Consider the following 20,737-nt stretch of genomic DNA (forward strand, 5'->3'; position numbering starts at 1 on the left):
CCAGTAAATCGATGGTTAACTAAGAAATATCGCAGCGTTGTTAAAAACCGAGATTTCGCTTCCGCTTTGTAACTCTATATTCCACCGTTCAAAATGATTCGTACGAACTTGGAATTCGGAAGATAAGATTTCTAATGATAAAAAAGAGAAAAATGAGAAGGGTGTAAGGTAAGGTATAAAAGTCAGTCTGATGTAATAAATTCACGTAGATAGAGTACTAAACCTTCCGAAGCAAACAATTATTTTTAAAGCGGTGTATTTTACCCGCTCTTATCTTTAACCGTTTCAGCTATATGATATTTCTTATCGTTTTAAGGTTTACTTCTCGTCGCACAAGGTAGACCTTGCAACAAAGCGATTCGTCGTTGTACATGGTGTTTGAATATTTGCAAAAGATTCTGTCCACCGTTTCTTACATTTTCTATACCTGACGATATACTTGATCGGCCAAAGAGCTTGAAAATTAATCAGGACTCTATCTAAATACATTTCGGAAATCATCGATACATGTTTTACACTCGCTGATGTTATAATAGACAGTAATAGCACGTATGTAACTGTAATAATCGTTAAAAAATATTTGAATTACCGGTACTTTCTCCGTGATCTTTGGTAATATAGCTAACATTGTCCAAGCTGAACGCATGATTCTTATTGCTGAAATCAAGCTGCAGATCGTTATAGCTGTCGTTGTCGTCGACAGGCACGCTCATTTGAAGCACCTGTGTCTCGTATTCTTTCAAATTTGGCTCGACGTACACAGGATCGTAACGGGGCACGACGTACATCCGCTGCATCCGTTCCTTGTACGCTTTGTATCTATGCACACGAGACAACAGAATATTCGTGTAGCGACTAGTTAGTGTTGAACGAACGTGTGACGTATCGCAGCGCTAAACGTTTTAATTTTAATTTTAAGAGGTAACTACGCCGGAAAGCGCAATTAATTCTAACGAATGTAATAAAGGGAGCGATGAATTTGCATGGTACGCGGGCTCGTAGCTGGTATAAATATTCATTGCGCCACTTGAAAACGATTCTTTCTCACGATATTAACACGGTAACAACGTTATTGCCACGACAGCCGCGCTCAAAATTGGCCGGTATGTCTGAACCATTGAATCATTAAATTACACGTTAGGAATCAAGTTGTTACGACCGTTCGCGGAGAGACGCGGTCTTGAAGGAACGCGTCAGCGAGAGGCGTAAATTCTCGCTATGATTAGGCTAATCGACGCCGCGAACTGGTCGCTCCCCGTGTTTCGTTCAGGATAACAGGGGTGATTCAATGAATGCAACTTATTACACACACACACACACACACGCGCGCGCGCACGCACGCACACAGAGAGAGAGAGAGAGAGAGAGAGAGAGATTTGTATCACAATAACACTTATAACTTATACAGAAAGTATTTGTTTGAATTGTGTTTGAAGTTACGGATAGTATGTTCTAGTGAGATCTTGTGAAATACGACTGATTTGTATGACTGTTTGAATGCTACTGATGCGACTGATACGTTTGATTGTTCGAATGCTACTGAAGAGTTTGACTGTCCTGGACCGATTCCTTTGTCTTTTGAGGAGACAACCCCCACTACCCTAGGATCACGCCACCGCACGCGCCAATGAACACGTAAAATCGAACAGATCCGAATCGAAGTTTCTGGAACTCGCGGCCAGACGGTAACCATACGCTCGTCGCTGCATTGTGTTGATATACGACACCGGATCACCTACCGCGGGCCACTGGCGACGGTTAAAAACACGATATTGAAGGCGCGCCGCGACAATGTATAGACTTCTGCTTGCCAGCATGCCCGCGACACGCGATCTGGTGGAGGAGAGTGTTACTCGACGTAACACAAGTCGAGCCCGATCGTTCGAATATCTAACGTTTTTTCCTTTCTGTTCACGATAATTAACGCATTAACAGTAGGTTAGAGGAAACAAATCAAATTCCGTTCGAGACTGGAATCATACACGTTGTCACTAACGGAAACGAGCAACTTACCTGGACCAGGAGACGCAAATATAGATGATGCCAGCTATGCCTAGGATCAAGATGACACACGCGATGATTATCAAGGCATACGGAAATACCTCGCCGCTGAAAGCGATGGCGGTTTGCGTGCGTACTGACTCGGCTGGCATTACTGGCGCGTGAATGTCTATCGCATTCGCTCGGACCAGCGTCGACACGTCGAAGGTGATGTTTGACATAGCCGTTTTTTCGATAATCGATCTGCAACAGAACCACACGTATTTCGCAAGTTGGCCTTCGAATTCGAGCACTCGGCAATGCGTAGATAAGCCTCGAGACAAAGTCGCGCGCGAATCGTCGAATCGGCATTACGTAGCTATAAAAATAAAATTGTTACGTTCTCTGTACTTACTATTTACGATGACTGCAAGCTTTTCGCGTATCCGCAATGAAAATGAAAAATTACTTGTAGACTTGGAAACGAATAAGTAAGAATAATATTGTTTTTTCCTTTTTTCCCTAGATAATACTACATATAGACTACATATAATATACACGCATACGATATCATGTATTTTTGAGTTAAAGGAAAGAAAAACGCGATGAGCATGCAGTTGTTCTCTTCTATATTAAAAAACTTTAATCACGATGATTGTTAGATTCTCGTGTCGATACTACGACTACGGATGATATTGCGATCATAATATAATGTATAAATAAGGAATCCCTTACCTTTGTATACGCGAACTGTTCCTATCTAAAATAGCTTCTGTATCTGGATCGATCGCGTAGAACCACACATCGGAATCCTGAGGGTACATCTCGATAGTTCCATTTTTCGTCAAATTTTTTCTCACTGCTACTCTATCGATGCCGATCAGAAGACCGCTCTTCTCCTCGATGATACCAGCGATCTTGGATGCTTCCTTTTGCAACGCGTCTGGTGGCGCGTCCTGAACTACTAGAATCATTAGATTCTCCTCTTCGATCAGATTCACTATAACTGGAGCTACGATCGAGTTGAAGTTGTCAGTCGAATTAGGATTATCTCGAACTCGAACGTCGAATTTGAATGGAAGCTCGGACAGATCCACGTTATCGAAAGTCGCGGTAGTTCTTATTATTCCGGAAGAACTGTCCATGGCGAAGTAGTCCGATCCTCGTCCACCAAGTATTTTGTACTCGAGCTTCCCGTACTTCCCGTTATCTTTATCGTGTGCTTTCACTTGTATAACCGTCGACGCGAATTGGGCGGTTCGGGGAATCGCAGCGAAGTAACGTCCTCTCGATAGTTTTGCTCTACTGTCCGCGAAAATGAACTCCGGTTTATTGTCGTTTACGTCGAGCACTTGAATCTTTACCTGCAATCCAGAAGAGAAATTCGAACGAGTGTTTCGAAAAAAGGCAAATCGTAGATCAATTCTATTCGGCATATATTTACGACGTGGTTGACAAATTATATATTTTGAAATTGATAATGTTTATAATGTTACGATTCGGCGTTTGAGTTGTTTTTTAAATATATTTTTGTATTCTTTTTTTTTCTTTAATTCCAACAATTAATCGCACATCGTTACGACGATGAAATGATCATACGATGTTAGATGCTTTTCTAAAATCAACTTTTCCTTTGTTATTTACATACTAATCAACGTTAATATATCCTATTCGTAAGTACGTACCATCGTCGTATTCCTGTCAGTATTCAATAGACCTGATAAAGATTCCAACTTAAGTTTCACTTGGTAGGATTCCGTTGTTTCGTAATCCAAGACTCCTTTCTTGAGTCTAAGCGCGCAATTCCGTTCCTCCGTAACATTCGCTTCGAATAATTCCTTCTCGTTACCGCTATAAATTTCGCATTTTAATGGCGTAGTATCGTGTGCGTGACTATTAATGACCGTGATTATCTTGATCAACGTATTGTCGCCCGCATCTTCCGGTACTTCGACGTTGTAGGAATTTTCTGCAAAACCTAAGCCGATTTCTGGCGGCACCGTGGCCACGTGACGAACATAAACTGGCACTGTCGTGACAGACGCTAATTGCGGTTCTCCCATGTCGTACGCGCGAACATCAACCTGAAACATTAATAACTTCGTCCTGATGAATGCTGCTCGGCTTATGTCTAATTTTACGATAGACGTTCAAGATTCATCGTAGAAAGAACGACATTGAACTCCGTGATAAAACCGAATAGAAACGCGAGATTTTAAGCGTTTTATAACTATATCCATTCATACACACACACACACACACACACACACACACGCACGCACGCACGCACGCACGCGCGCACGCACACGCACGCGCGCGCGCACACACACACACACATACATAATACATACATACATACATACATACATACATACATACATACATACATACATACATACATACATACATACATACATACATACATACATACATACATACATACATACATACATACATACATACATACATACATACATACATACATACATACATACATACATACATACATACATACATACATACATACATACATACATACATACATACATACATACATACATGCATACGTACATACATACATACGTACATACATACATACATACATACATGCATACATGCATGCATGCATACGTACATACACACATACATGCATGCATACGTACATACATACATACATACATACATACATACAAACATACATACATATATACAAACATATATACATACATACATACATACATACATACATACATACATACATACACACATACATGCATGCATACGTACATACATACATACATACATACATACATACATACATACATACATACATACATACATACATACATATATACAAACATATATATACACATATATTACCTGATATTCAGTGTTCGTTTCCTTACGCAAATCGTCTCGTATCGTAAGCACGCCAGTGTCCGGATCGATCACAAAATATTTGTTCGCTATTTCACGGCCGACAATTTCGTATCTCACCTATAAATCGAAAGACAATAATGATCGACTTTCTTTTGTACGTTAACTGCCATGACCAACATCCATCACATCCGATCGAGGGGCAAATGATAACAATTTCTTTTCTTTCTATCGTTATGCGATATTAGTTACAAATAGAAATTATGTATGTATACGTATAATTTCTAATAAAGAAAATAGCATAAACGCATTCCGGAAAAATAAAGTAAAAAGATTTGTATGAATGAAAAATAATTGACGAGAGTCATCGTTATTCGCGGTCCACCACTTAAGGGTTGCTAATTGCGAGTACGTACTTGATTTCCGGGAGCAGTGCCATCGGAATCTGTTGCTATGAGATTAATGACCGTCGTGCCAATGGGAACATCGTCATCCAACGTAATCGGACGAGGAACTGACGTGAACACTGGTGGAATGTCGTTAACGTCCTGATGAATAATAAAGGCATGTAATACCATCTTTCTTGAAAAAAATTATATTTCGATTATATTTCGTAGTAGGTCTTCTTAATTGACCTGCTTTTAATTAAACTAAAACTCTGATCGATACTGTGACGGATCGAAAACTATAGATACCAAGTATACTTGGCGAAGTCAGGCAGTTGATACAAATTTGCAACATTATTATATATTTAAGAGCAAATGTTTCGTAGAATTATCTTACAAGAGCATACATTCCTATTAAAGAAACAAAAAAAAATCATAGGTGGCGAAGACGAACCCTAACGAACTACCCGGTTATTTAAATCAACTTGTCCACTGACAGGTTTATATAAACGGAATCCTACTGTCTCACGTATATTCCCGCAGGGAGGACTGCCGGGTAGCGTGAGTCTATGGAATCTGACAAACCCACATTCCCCAAGCCAGGGGGGGGGAGCGTCCCGCTTACGTGAATCTCCTATGTACACTGCAGGGTAGGTCGCCGGGAGTGTAGGGCGCCTTAATTACGGCTACACTCTATGCCGCCTTGCGTAGTAGCGCACCTACAACCTCCAAGCCAAGGGTGGGACCGCCCGGGTAAGACCCAGAACTGAGATCATCCACATCGACAGAAGCCGGTGTACCTGTTTGGTGCCGCTTATGTGAATTCCATCTGGTTCTGCCTGTAACGACAGCTACAGGGATTCCGGCTGGCAGCGACGTGGCCATCGAGCCATTCCGATAGTCTCACCAATGACTTAGATTGGTACCACGGGGACCGAGATGAGCCCCGGAGGTTCCCCTGCCCTCGGCTAGTGTTGGACTCGTGGGGGTAGTGGTTTATAAACAAATGCTGGCTAGATGTCCTATGGAGGATCCCAGGCGCAGGCTTTATGCCTCCCCGCAGGTACGGTGGTTGTCAGACGCAATCTTTAGGTCTCCCCGAAGGACGTCGGCGGGTGAGCAGAGTACCGGCCTGAGACGAGGGAAGGCCCCTGTAGGCCGGAACTGTTTCAGGTAGCAAGGTCAGGGACCAAGACCAAAGGACCAAGAGATACGGGAATCGTATCTCAACTCCGAGGGCTTTAGAGGGCTCGGGTCTGGTTATAGTTTTCAAGATCGGTACGGACTCGTTAACTAAACTAGCTACATCTATCTACTAGATGTAATCGACGATACTTGTTTCACGTATAAATATTTTATCCCCTCTTCACTTTTTTTCGAAAAGCGTTAATTCATTTGTCGTCTCATTTCACGGCACAGATATACCAAGACGTTAGGAATAAATATATCATGTTAAAAATAAATACGAGTTTTATTACCTATTCTTTTTAACCTATCTTTCTTCTCTCTTTTATTTTGGAAATAGAACAGAAATTCGCTAGTACTCGTCTTTGAATAATGGTAATATTTCTCCAAGATGCAATAGAGTCTAAGAAAATTACAACGATCGATACCTGGACATTGACTACAACCCTCGTAGTAGAACCAGGCGAATCGCTGGTATTTTCGACGGTGCCAATTATAAGGATATGCTGGTTTTCCCTCTCATAGTCCAAACCGCGAACGGTTTTTATGGCTCCAGTCTTCGGGTCTATGCTAAATAGTTCGGTGTTCCCTTGCTTAATCATGTAGGTGATTTGCTTCTTTGTATCCGGATCATCAGCCTGGAATTGATCGCGTTTGTTTTAGCTTCGATGAGGATGGCTATTCGTCTAGAATTTACAACGTTCTACTCTTCCAGTACAGTGATACGACGAGAATCGACCACGAAAATTATAATTTATTTATGTTAAAATGAACCAAGTAGTTAAAAGAAATAAGAAAAATCGAGTCAAAGTGGATGAAATACAGAAGTTACTTAATCTTTTTAACAAACTCGAAATAATTCGATTTTTTGTGAATAGTCGGAGCAGATGCAACGTTCAAATCCTTTCGAATGGATCAAAAGACCTGTCCGTATCGTTTTCTTGGAAAGTTTCGTCTTTTTTTGTCGAGCAATCGTTTCACGCCATCAGGACACGGTGGACTTGGTAACCGCTAGTTTCGATATCGAATCGTGTCACTTAAACTTAACTCACCGTTACTTGAAGCACCGTGTAATCTGGTATATTCTCTTTAACTCGAGCCTCGTAGCTACTTTGATGGAAAACAGGAACTTCGTCCTCGACATCTATAACTTTCACTGTAACCGTAGCAGTAGCTAAGCGGTAATCAGGAGCACCGTCTCTCGCGGTTACCACAAATTTGTATTCCTAAGGAACGAAATCATTTTAATTTCCTGACGATTCCTATTCCTAAACTCTAAATATACACGTATATATTTTTTTATTTCACCATTATGTACGTATGTACCTTACGATCGTTGCGTCAACGAAATATTGAAACTTTTACTATCACTAACGTTATAAAAATCAAACGTACGTCATTTTGCTCATAGTCCAAAACGATTTTCGTCAGCACATCTCCAGTTTCAGGATCGACAGTAAACGGTATGTCGTCTGGCGCGAAATACGTGATTTCTGCGTTGATGCCTTCATCGGCATCTTCAGCATGCACCCGACCTATCAATTTCCTAGCTTCTCCTTCTTTCACGGTAAACTCGTAAGGCAAGTCGACGAATTCTGGATTCTTGTCGTTGATGTCTGTTACTTTGATGTTTACCGTTGCCGTGTTGAACAAACCGCCAGAATCTTCAGCCTTTATCAGCTATCACGAAGAAACAAGATGTTAATCAGACAGGGCTGTGTGAAATGGAACGCGAGTGTTGTGAAAATTGTAGATCTCGTTTTTGCGTAGCAGAGTGGGAAACACAACAGCTGTGCTTAAGAGGCTCGTGCACCATCAACCAGATCACCGGACAACCGAAAATCGGGCGACTAAACTCAGCGACGAAGCTCAGCGACTCGAAAATTGTCAATATCGTAGAGATCGTCCAACAGAATGGATGTCGAGGGAAGCATTGTAATTATGAAGTTGCAAAAAAGAAAATATCGAGCGCGTCCTTCGTTACAAGAACGCCATACAAAACGAATGTTGGTCTTCAAATCGTTCGACGAGCTGTTAAGTGTAATAAAACTATCGGTAACGAATATGACATAGAGATTGGCAGCTCTTCTGACAATGATCGATATAACTAATAGAGTAATATTTACCAAAGACCGATTGGAAATTAATTTCAAAAATAGCGGAATAATCAGACGTCCGCGGTGCAAGCCTGATCGACTATCTGCAAAATGTTTTGTCTGTAAGGAAGTTGCTTGTCAACTTGATTCAATGTACTTGGTTGGTCGCTAGGGCCCAATGTGTACGAGCTCATATACGTACTGTCTTGAACCGGTGACTAGTCGATAGTGTGTAAAGGCACTAAACGATTCGCAAACATAAACTTACCAGTTGATAACGGGTCAGATCCTCCCTGTCTAACTTCCTTATAACAGTGATCACGCCTGATTTGTCACCGATCGCAAATTGACGCAGATCGTTTCCCGAGACGATCGAGTACGACACTGGATCGTTCTCTGGGTCAACTGCCTATTAAATAGAGATGAAACAGAGTTAAAAACGTAAATAAAAATGATTAGTTCAGGATGAAATAAAGAAAGAAAATGTTAGAAAAAATGAAAAAAATGAAACGGGTAACGTTCCCTAGTTTCTTGTTAATCGCGTCCTATTTGGCAGCTTTACCGATAAAATCGACGTCAGTATCGGTTACTCTTCGTTTCAACGTCCTCTTGCTCTCTCCACAACGTTTACGAGTTAGCGTAAAACGAAGATGACCGTTAAAAGTAATTACGAACACTTACGGTAATCGTCGCGACCGTGGAATTAATGGACGCTCCCTCGCTGACTTGCACCTCGTATACCGGTTGCTGGAAGACGGGACTCCTGGTATTGGGTCCAGGAATCACGTTTACCTCGACGATCGTCTGTGAATATTTTCCACCCTTGTCAGTAGCTTGTACGGTAATGCTGAATTGTTCGCCTGCGTTGAGCTTTCTCACGGATTCGATTAGGCCGGTCTTCGGATCGATTTTAAATTTATGTAGTCCATTATTTGACACGTGATAGATGCTGTACGTTATTTCGGCATTCTCCCCTTCGTCATTGTCCGTTGCCTCGACCTAGATTATTCAACATCGGTCGGTCGAATTCTTTCAAGTCGCGAATATGAGATTTTCATTCTTTTTCTTTTTCTTTTACAATGTGAAACAAGTAGGAAATACCATTCATAACCGAAAATAAAATTTTCTATTAATATCATGGAATTGGCGAGCCTACCTTTGTCACTACTTTCTTTGTTTCTCCAGCCTGAACGGTGATGGGAGCTATCATAGGAAGCATAGGTGCGTTGTCATTAACGTCGTTCAATATCACCACGAAGGATAATGGCGCAGAAGCAGCAACACCCGTCTTTTCCCTGGCCACCACTTGAAACCGGAAACGACCAGGACTCGGAGGATCACGATCCAGATTTTCTTCGTTCACGACGAGTATACCGGAAGGATCGATCGCGAAGAAATTGGTGGTTAATTCGAAAGTGTAAGCTGGCTTCGGATCTTCGGGGCCCTAAACGCACAGTTAATTCGACAAACGCAATGTTATATACAGATATGATAAAACAAGGCCTGCTATAACACGCGAATTAAACCATACGAAAGTTATTTAACGCTACTTAATCGACGCTATTTATGTTCGTTTAGAAATCACATGCTAATTACATTTTTCTACGCTTAATATATATAGCTATTCACTTTATTTACATGTTCTACGATAGAAGGTAAAATTGTTTGCGTGCATCGATTATTAAACGGTATAGAAACATAAAGCCATGCTACTCTATATTTGCATGTACACATCATCGTTTGACAGTATTCGATACGATCCACGAACTATCAGAATCCAAGCATAGACACTATTCGCTGACATGACGTCGCAACTTACGAATATCAAGGGAAAAGTTTCGCATACGTAGAACAGATCCAATCCTTTTTGTCATTTATTATCGATGCATCAATACGATTAAACATCAATGCCATTTTCACAATGTTTGAAAGGATAATGAACATCGGCTAACGTAGAAAAAATCGAATAGCTGAATTTTGCTTTCTGCTTTGCCGCCCATTTTTAATTAGTTCTGAAATTGAATAACGAATAATTTTTCGTCGAATAAAATCGTTATTTCTTATCGGCGAATAAACTCATGGCAAGCTATTCGTTATTTGAATAAAATTCGCTCGACTCTGCGGTCGATGTTTTGCTGAAACGAAACGCATCAAGCGTGCGTCGATCTATTTCCGGACGATACTTGACGTTTTTCGCGAAACGAAGTAGAGTCGTCACGCGATGTAGTTTGTCTAAGAGTTTACGATTTTTCCTAGAAAAGAAGAAACCCGAGTTCCTTGATCGATCGAAGAGGTGGCAATTAGTTTTGAAAGGAACGAAATATTTAGATATTTATTTTTGACTTTGTTCCTTTTATCGATTTTTCCTAGTTTTTTTAAGAGATCGATTCAGCGGATAGGTAGGGGAACGTTTTTTATTAAGAACGAGGGAAATTAAAGCATCGGTCCATGGCTCGCTGAACCGAGTCAGATCGATTTCGAAGATTAAACTTACCAAATCAGCGTCCGAAACAGTGAGTACCACAGGATTGCCTATTTTGTCGATAACCTTTGTTCCAATCGGTGCATTCTCATCAACGAAACCCTCTATGTTCGATGCAGTTATAATCGGGGGGTTACTGTCGACTGGCTTCACAGTGATGGTCAATTTCGCTGTGGCCGATCGTTTCGCTTCCGACACCTCGACAGCCTTCCGTCCAGTAAACAAATGAATAATTTTACTGTACGTTTATAAATATGTATTATATACGTATTATTATCTATTATACGTAACATTATATACGCGTTTGCCATCTCGTCCACATCCACGGATACGAGAAGGTTCAATAAACGTTACGTCACGACGATTCTTACCTTGATAATAATATCGAACTTCTTGGTAACCGTTGTGTCGACCGCCTTGATTTGCTTCACGGCGCCAGTGTTCGGGTTTATTTCGAAAAATTCTCGATAATTCGATGGATTGCCACTGAGAAAGGAATAATGAATGGGCGCGTTTATACTGTCCATATCAACTGCTTGTATTTTCTCCGGCGATATATTAAGTATCCCGGATAACACTCCACTCGATACCTGATGGAGAAAAAGGCACAATGTATAGAACCGGTTCGCCGATAACTTAGAACGTTGTCGCGCGAGATTTCAGAGCAAAGAAATCGGTCGCGTATTAAAAATCCAGGGTTGCACGTCGTCTTATACTATACAATGCACGATAACGCATTAACGCATTTGCGTCGCGTATGTCACGAATCAACTTTCCTTTTTGCCATGTGGTACGCCAGATCTGACGGTCCTTGCGAGATTCCCCGTAGTCCGGACGCCAAGACCTATCTATTGTTCTAATAACTCGCAGCAGGCCTAAGAAGACGACATAAACCGAATCTGTTCAGTTTCAGTTTTCTTCACTTAAACATTTTCGGTTTATGTTTGTTGCACTCGACTCTTACCTAATACGGAGAAAGCGGGTGTCTGGCAAGATAAGACTTTTCCCATAAACAAGGATGCCCACGAGCCATATCTAGCTCTCCTTGTCTTTACTACCTAATTCATTTACCAATGGGCATCGCGGATCATTACCCTCACTTTTCCACCAAAAAGTGTGGACAACGAATCCGCGTTCTGAGTTCCAAAGGGAACACCCGCACCGAGCTTTCTTCTTTGATGGTACGAGACCGTTCAAACAGTTCCATTTTTAATTCCAATTCAGTCACAATATTGACCTTTGTAATAAAACACTAAGTCTAAGAAATAAAGACTATTCTACAAATCGACAGTTGTGTAATTATTCAGAAATTACGCGACACGTACGTCGAACCGTACGTGTACTCCGCGATCAAAAATTACGTCCGTTTGCCAATGTTCAGTTTCTAAGACTAACGGTCTTCTATACGTTTATATCGACGTATACCAAAGTTTACTCGTTCGAAGTAGCCTCAATTTTCTCCAAGAAATCGTTATCTATCGCGAACTCGTAAAACGCAATAGTACCCATTATACCTTACAATTCTTCACAATTTTTTAGATCTACCAAAGTTCGCTCGATCGTCGTACAATTTGGGTAAATGGCACGCATTGCTCGGCTATGTAAGAACACGTACGAGGCCTGCCGCTTAACATTTATATTCAACCAACGTTTTTGCAACGATATATGCGCCAAGCTTTAATTGGTCTTTTCGTACTTCTCTATGGCCCGTTTCATTTTCGAGTATGTTTCATATTCTATTACATCTTGTACGTGTAAACAGCCAATATATGTATGTATATAGCTTAATGATACGTAATTGTTGAGATATGTATAATCTTTCGTGTTGGACTGGGTTAAATGCATGTTAGAGTTACTTGTATGTGAGTATCAGTGTGTGGATACATGTGTGTGTAGCGTCTGAGCGCGTCCAGGCCTGAGTTGAGACAAAGGACGATTGGCAGTTGTGAAGAAGCGTCCAGAAGAGTCGGTTAGCAGTCGTCGAATGTAGAGAAAGTGAGGAGACGCGTCCAAGTATGTATCGAAGAATATGTGAGAAATCCTTCTAGTAATAAATGTATTATTATTTAAATATTACATCCCAGTGTATAGTCAATGTTCCTTCAACATTATTTCCGCACCAAGGATCCACAATTCTTAACAGTAATAATGTAATATGTAAGTCTTACTTTATTCGCTTATTATCGTGCGATTATACCAAATTATAGGAGATTATTTGTTTAAAATAATTACAGGCCCTAGATTTCGGATCAACGTAAAAGCTGCATTCGATTTCAACGTGAAATAAATGTACTTACGGATGCCGAATATTCTGGATTAATACAGGCGCCATCCAACAGCATACAACCTTGATAGATGAAGGAAGGATCTTGATCATCGTCGTCTCTGATATTTACCGTCAGGGTGGTGGTAGATGTGAACCTTTCGGATACGTTCCTTGCACGATCCTATCAACAAATAGTTTATCGTGTATTTCTTATCTCATCATTTTACCAATTAACATCAAGGTCACGGTTGTACTTCCAATGTGATGAAACAATTTCCAATTTCTTTCGCCGTTCTCCGCAGTAACGTATACATTAAAAAACATTAACGACATCCAATTTGACTGTATAAATCCTTCTTGCTGCAATCGAGACTCGGTACCGATTGTAATATTACCAATCATAAAAAAAATGCGATTCATATCAAAAGGCTTTTTTTATTGAAATACGCTTCGTACTATGGATATTTCTTGCTTCCCACGAATTTGAACGAGTTCGAAGAGAATAATAAACGACTATCGTAGTAGAAGGAAATATAGCTGCGAACGATGTTGCGAGACCGGACGAACACAGAAATGTAATAAGTTAGGTACAAAATAAAATTACTAAAAGTTATATGCTAACAATAATGACTACGTTATACACTCTTATTTCTTATTACCACTTACTTCCAACTACATGCGTATATACATATCCTTTTCTTCAATTTACATTTACAAATTTTTCATACTATTATATCGTTTCGAACAAAGCGTTTCATCGCGAGCCGAGTTAACGCGATTCCAGCGCACGGACCAATATTCACGATAGTAGCTCCGTAGGATCCCATTGCATATGTATAACAACGTGTCCATCAATGTCGATAATTCCCTGTAATTTCACGTCGACTCGATCATCTAAAAGTATTAAACAACTCGGTGGTGGAGCGTGTCCGATGCGAATTAAACGCAACGGACCTACGCTTCTCTGCTGTTGGCTCGATTATTCTAAAATTATGAAAGTTCGATCGTCGCAAGTAAAAGAAGAAGAACGTTTGTTCCACTGTTGCTTGCGAATCGGCAAAGTGACAAGAGCGTGCTTATCTGCCAAGGCAAGGCTTCGTATTAAAATCGTACTAAAAGTTCGGGCGAAAGATGAGAAGGCGAAACGCCCGCGGTTACGAGTTCCAGTGGAACTCGAAGCCATCGTGATCCAGCACAGACTTTGTTACCGCTTCGTAAGAACTTTTCTCTTTCACTTTGCCCTTTGTTCGTTCTTTCCTCTTCCTCTTGTGTGTTGTAGCACCGTTTACGGGCGTGGCACCGACCGTCGTAACCGAGAGACAATTGTATCTGGCGCCTTGGCGGTCAGAAAAATATTTTTACGAGTTTAGTCGTCGATTTCCTTACCTCATTGATAATCTTTTAATATCTAATCTGGCTGAAAGAAGGAAAAAGAAGGAGTGTACGGAACGCGACATTTACAGTCGACAAGGTTTGTGTACTTGGCGGAAAGGAGGACAATACGTTGGAGAAGACGTGCAGCCAGCTGTTCCACGCAATATTCAAATGAGCCACACCTGTAGCAGCAGCTGTTACAGCGATCCACGTTACCCTTGCGACTAGCAGAGAGATCGATCATGAGTTCAAGCAACTACGAAGGTTCGCCATGTTATCGCGTACGCCTTCTAGATTTCATTCGTAATTGTTAAGGTTATTCAGTGGATGGAATTAAAGAAATGCGTGAGCAAACTGCAAGGTATTGAAAGTGTATATATTGTGAATAGTAAATTACAAAATATGTGGTACTATGTAAGCCGATCCAGATCCTCCCGCTAGCAACGTTACCCTGAGACTAAAGACAACTGCCAAAACCAACGTCGGACGTGTACCGCTTATGGTCTTTCCTAAACGCATTCTTTTGTCTATGCGCCTTCGAAGACCTTAGGCGGTTGAGAAACCGAAGACCAGATGTTGAGTTTTCTCAGAAGTGACGATCACTTCAACAGTAATGATTTGTAATATATAGTGTTCTATACGTGACATAAAATTCGCGTAAGCGCGACAACGGTTATTTTTAGAGATTAATAAGAAGCTTTTATACTTTCTGCCGTACGCTTACGCGCGCCATATGTCACGCCGATGTCAATGTCGAAGTTAAACGATTCCGTTGCATGTAATCCATAAGTACACGACCAACTTATATGCTTAGCGGTCAGCTCACTCACCATTGAAAAAGCGTTGACTTGTTGCCGTGCAAGTAACACGAGCAGCAACACTTTCACCTGATTAAAAGGTTCCATCGTCGATTTCGCGTGACGTTTACTTTTATTCCAGATGCCCGCACATCTTTATTGCGTACTCTTGAAGACACTCGCAGACTGACTGTAAATCTCAGAAAACTTTGGCGAAAGTCTTTCATCCCAAACAAGGGCTTTTTCACGAAAGCGTTTTCTAAGGTTTCTGGTTCGCGTCTGGAAAACACGTGAACGCTAAGTATTCACACGTGCGATGCTTCCTACTCCCAACTTTCCATCGAGGGCGGCTAATACCCTTCCTAGTCCATCGATAGTCTTACTAACCAATAGAAACAATTTCTATTACCCTCACTTCTCCAGCCAAAAACTGTCATCAACAAATCAGATGATTCCGTGCGTTAGACACACCCTTCCTTAGTTCACCTCCGAGCCGCTTTCGATCAAGTCCATTGTTTCAATTTGAATTTTGAAATCTTTATGCAAAATTATACAAAGCCACATATCGCTACGCGTCACAACGCGTTTGCTACATAATCAACACAAACGAGATGCCGTGTTTCTCGTATGACGCGTGTAATTGACAGCTACTATGCATGCACGTATGTCGCTCGACAGCCGTAGGAACAACGAATAAACGAAGCAAACGAAGAAAGCGATGGCTTTCTAAAGCCGTTTCAGCATCCAAACGGTTGAAAGACAGCGGTATAGGTACGATATCGTATGTTTGGAATAAACTGCAAAATGTAACGGCGCGTCGTGAAACGCATCTTGGTACGGTTCGACGATTTTATCGCTGAAACGCTGTCATTTCCTTTTACGAGTATCGCGCGGACGAGTGCTACATACGAGTGCTGAATCTTCACAGAAATCTATCATCCATAGAATCGTGTTTCGCACGCGCCATCGTCCGCAACGGCTTTGGGATTCGCATGGTGTTTCCTGTTTCCCGGAAACATTCTATGTACGCTACATGTTGCGCGCAATCCGCGCGCACTAGTTGTTACACGCCTGGATAACACCATTGCCATGAATCGGGATTATCGTGTAATTTTATACCGCGTACATCAACTTCGCGAACAGGCATCCTACCTACTCTCGCACGAGATTGCCCTCATTGTTTTATCGGAGGTTTCAAACCCAGTCACGCCGCTATCTATCCAATATTGCTGGCCGTTCGACGCGGAAGGAACCAATCCACGATCGGTAATCACTGTTTCGCGATCGCTGCTGCACCATGGCGTAGAAATCAACTGTTCGTCGTAACATTCAAGTGTAACAAATCAAACTGCGAATATAAACGATGCTGGTATTTCGTACTTGGTCATATCTGAATAATTGGTCTCGGATATATCTAAATTATGTACGTCGACGTACGTGGAATTTCGATATATCTGCAAGAGAGACCTATTGCACGAATGGAATCGAAAATGTTGATCGTCATAATGGACATAACCGACCGTGGTTCCGCGATTTGCATAAACTTTTAATCGTCGGTGAAATCTAAACGCGTTCTGCATCTTTGGTGCCCAAAACGCGTAAAACTAACGTCGATAGATGCGCACCTACGCCAATGCGCCAACACTTGCTATATACGAGACAAGCGGCTTCCCGTGGCCACATTGTAGAAATCGTTCGTTTCATCAACATCCTCGCGTATATCCCTCTAATATTTAATATTCCCCATTAATCTCAATTCCACGAACGATTCGTTGCTGATGGCACGTTTCGCGCACAGCTCGACCACTCGCAATTACGCTCACTCGCTTCGACAAATTCGAAACGGAACGCCTCCTCTTTTCCTATTTTCAAAACTAGAGATATAGATCCGATGCTGTCATAAATAAACATATTGTTACGTCGGCCGACTCTCTACCTGAGCCGGACCTCACCTCGCGGACGTATAGCAGTCAGATGCCTGCACATCTTTATTGCGTACTCTTGAAGACACTCGCAGACTGACTGTAAATCTCAGAAAACTCTGGCGAAAGTCTTTCATCCCAAACAAGGGCTTTTTCACGAAAGCGTTTTCTAAGGTTTCTGGTTCGCGTCTGGAAAACACGTGAACGCTAAGTGTTCACACGTGCGATGCTTCCTACTCTCAACTTTCCATCGAGGGCGGCTAATACCCTTCCTAGTCCATCGATAGTCTTACTAACCAATAGAAACAATTTCTATTACCCTCACTTCTCCAGCCAAAAATTGTCATCAACAAATCAGATGATTCCGTGCGTTAGACACACCCTTCCTTAGCTCACCTCCGACACAGCATCGTCACTATCAAGTTAGTTCGTCTTCGTCTTCAAATCATTCAACACGTCTACAACTATCGCTCAGTCCAGCGAACTCACTGAGAAGCATCGAAAAGTCGCAATCTAACATTCTAACCGATCAGTCGCAGTCGAAAACTCTCTGTACGGTCGCGTCCAAATCAGTCACATTGTACAAGATCTAACTCGAACATTCTAGTGGTAACTTCCGATACTATTTAAACCAACACCTTATATAAACTGTAAGTGTTACTCTGATACAAACATACATATTTATTCTACAACCGTAGAATAAGTTGCATTCAGTGAATCACCCCGGTTATCCTAAACGAAACGCGGGGAGCGACCATTTCGCGGCGTCGATTAGCCGAATCGTAGCGAGAATTTACGACTCTCGCTGACGCGTTTCCTCGCGACACATATGTAGCTCCCATTTCTCCTATTCAACGATAGAACGTTAGGTATATCGTTTACGAATATTCTATTATATCGGGTAAAGATTCGAATCAGTAAAACGTGGCTGGGTTTAGAGTCAAGGAAATATCGAGTTTAAAAATACGAATATAAAATATCGAAAAAGAAGAGACAAAGAAAAATTAGATGGATATTCGCTAAAGTTTAAAACGTTTTATCATTCGCAGCCTATCGGTCGTCGTTGCTAACAACGTCTATTTTATCGAACGCTTGCCAACTAGACTCGACTGACTTATCTTCGGCGTACAGTTTTTCGATTCGCTTGAAATACGTTCGCGGAATAAAAGATGTGAAACGAGCGACTTACGACGCGATTTCACTTTCGTCAACGTTTATATAGATAGATCTGAGCGCGACTCGTAGGAGCGTGATTCGAATACGCATCTATCAAGCGACATAGTTTTTCGCAGATTGCACGCGATCACGTTTCGCGTTCAACGATCACGAGAACGAGACACACAGGAATAAATTTCACATATTACAGGACGAATTTGCCACGTTTACAATTTCCGGCAGTCAAACGAGAATGAAATTTCAAGCTTAGGTTACGGCGCGCCGCGAGTCGAACGGTGACTAATACCGCGAGGCGACTATCCTACCTTGCCCAGTTGCATCTGCAAACGTGCATACACCAATGCATATAAGTCCTGCCATATTCGCTACCTACCGAGTTCCACTCACGGATACCTGGTTGTAACGTGAGTTTCTTTGTTTGCCTAGTCCACGAGCCGCCCAACCGCTGACATTTACAAGACAGCCATCGATTGATATTCTTTACGCACTTTATCCATCTTGATCGATACGGATACCATGAAACGTCGGTTGAGTACTCGCTGTCGTGGCCGGATAATTAAGACGATCGAGGTCACGCATTTGTTATTGCACCAAGCTAAAGATAAGCCTGCCAGTTCAACGTAAGGTTCTAACAAACAGTATAAGTACTATTGTTGCCACTGTCCCGAAAAGTTCTTCGCCGGCGTAGAGTATTTTGCTAGTGAGATGCGCGTATCTAAATACCTTTGGTATATGTATACAAAGTAATAGTCATTTGCAAACAGCCAGTATACTATATGTATCGCATAATTTACACCTAGTTCATACGTTACAAATTAATGTGTAATTGTAATATTTGACAAACGGTATAGGGAGTAAAGGACTAGCCTACAGTCGTGCCACGTCGCTAAATTGAGAAAATTTTTTTTTTATTATTTTATTTTTGTTATTTTACAATTTGTCCTTGCGGACATTTGGTAAAGTGTTATATCTTGTTGGTGAAGAAAAAAAATAAAAATAAAAAATAAATATAGCATGTGGGCGGCTACCCCCAGCGGGGTACCAGCTTCGTTTTTTTTCTAAGTTATATCTTTTATGAGGTCTATTGGGTGTTTCCTTTTTAGTCTTCTTGCGATGTTTGTTATGTTGCACGTTTCAACTGCCAGCTGGTTCGGGTGCGTTTCTATTCTTGTATCCGCAATGATGGAAGACCACGCAAACATTTTAGTAATCGTAAGAAAAATTGATGTGCTAATACGAATATCATCCGAGGATCGATAGATGACTCGTCTCGATGACTCATCGAGTCCTTTCTTACGCTTTCGTCACACACTAACTGACCGATGACTGTTCTCGTAAAGTCACTCTTCCTTCCTATCCAACATCTTGATTTACCGTTAAATTAAGAAAATATTTTAAAATACCTAATTACCCTAATGGAAACCACATAGAGGCCTTCATGCGGTTTCACTACTCGCGAGTACATGATGATTTTTTATAACGTTCCTTACTCGACGATTTTTCGATAAGATATATCCGATCGATTTATAAAATTTCGATGTATATAATTTTCGAAAAATAAACTATCGATACGCGGTGGCGAGTTGTAAAAACAGCGAGTGAAAAATCAGAAACGTAACTGTGAAGTATACGAGGAAAGAAACAGGAATATCAAAGCGAAGCTTCTTGAACAAAATAGACGAAATACCTAAGTAAAAACGATCGTCGAACGTGTTTTGGGACTTTAAAATGGTCCAGGAAAGGGACTATTAAACATCCTTGATCGTTCATTGCAAGTAGCTCCAGCAACTGCAAGTATAATATATAGCTGCATAAATGCGTTGCATTCGCAAATGCACTAAATTCTATTGCTTTGATATTGGATAAAGCTTTCGGTAGGTTGGCAAGCGTTATTTTCGAATACCACCGGCGTTAGCAGCTAGCGTAACTATTCCAGACGACGCGACGGGCCTATACAAATAACCTGGAAGCCGAGGTTATCGAGACCGCTGCTTTGCAAATCGATCGGATAACCAATGGTTACCGGGATTTCCAAAGACAAATTATATCTCTCTAACCCGAAAGCCAGAAAATACATCGGTGCAAATCATATCGTGTATTCGCATATAGTTTGGCTATTCGGAACTACGGGAACTAGTTTTACAGAACTTTTTTTTTTTTTATTTTATTTTGGTTATTTTACAATTTGTCCTTGCG

At 41.2% G+C, this 20,737-nt stretch overlaps 1 protein-coding gene across 2 annotated transcripts in view; it reads right to left on the reverse strand.

Moving 5' to 3' along the window:
• Nucleotides 1-20,737, reverse strand: part of LOC132911676 (cadherin-99C) — a 114,893-nt gene that overhangs the window by 2,490 nt on the left and 91,666 nt on the right. The window contains exons 1-16 of one of the 2 annotated variants that reach the window (XM_060968449.1): nucleotides 15,477-15,599; nucleotides 13,304-13,453; nucleotides 11,378-11,596; nucleotides 11,019-11,213; nucleotides 9,681-9,968; nucleotides 9,206-9,523; nucleotides 8,793-8,933; nucleotides 7,824-8,108; nucleotides 7,481-7,654; nucleotides 6,857-7,066; nucleotides 5,274-5,405; nucleotides 4,861-4,977; nucleotides 3,666-4,064; nucleotides 2,716-3,344; nucleotides 2,014-2,244; nucleotides 590-819 (exon numbers count right to left, since the gene is read on the reverse strand). In XM_060968449.1, coding sequence (XP_060824432.1) covers nucleotides 590-819; nucleotides 2,014-2,244; nucleotides 2,716-3,344; nucleotides 3,666-4,064; nucleotides 4,861-4,977; nucleotides 5,274-5,405; nucleotides 6,857-7,066; nucleotides 7,481-7,654; nucleotides 7,824-8,108; nucleotides 8,793-8,933; nucleotides 9,206-9,523; nucleotides 9,681-9,968; nucleotides 11,019-11,213; nucleotides 11,378-11,596; nucleotides 13,304-13,453; nucleotides 15,477-15,551 — 3,793 coding nt within the window. In that variant the 5' untranslated portion in view covers nucleotides 15,552-15,599. Of the gene's footprint in view, nucleotides 1-589; nucleotides 820-2,013; nucleotides 2,245-2,715; nucleotides 3,345-3,665; nucleotides 4,065-4,860; nucleotides 4,978-5,273; nucleotides 5,406-6,856; nucleotides 7,067-7,480; nucleotides 7,655-7,823; nucleotides 8,109-8,792; nucleotides 8,934-9,205; nucleotides 9,524-9,680; nucleotides 9,969-11,018; nucleotides 11,214-11,377; nucleotides 11,597-13,303; nucleotides 13,454-15,476; nucleotides 15,600-20,737 lie in introns of those variants that run through there. The other variant, XM_060968448.1, reaches the window with a different exon arrangement.

Source organism: Bombus pascuorum, chromosome 11, assembly GCF_905332965.1.
Source record: "Bombus pascuorum chromosome 11, iyBomPasc1.1, whole genome shotgun sequence".
In the NCBI taxonomy this organism is placed as follows: domain Eukaryota; kingdom Metazoa; phylum Arthropoda; class Insecta; order Hymenoptera; family Apidae; genus Bombus; species Bombus pascuorum.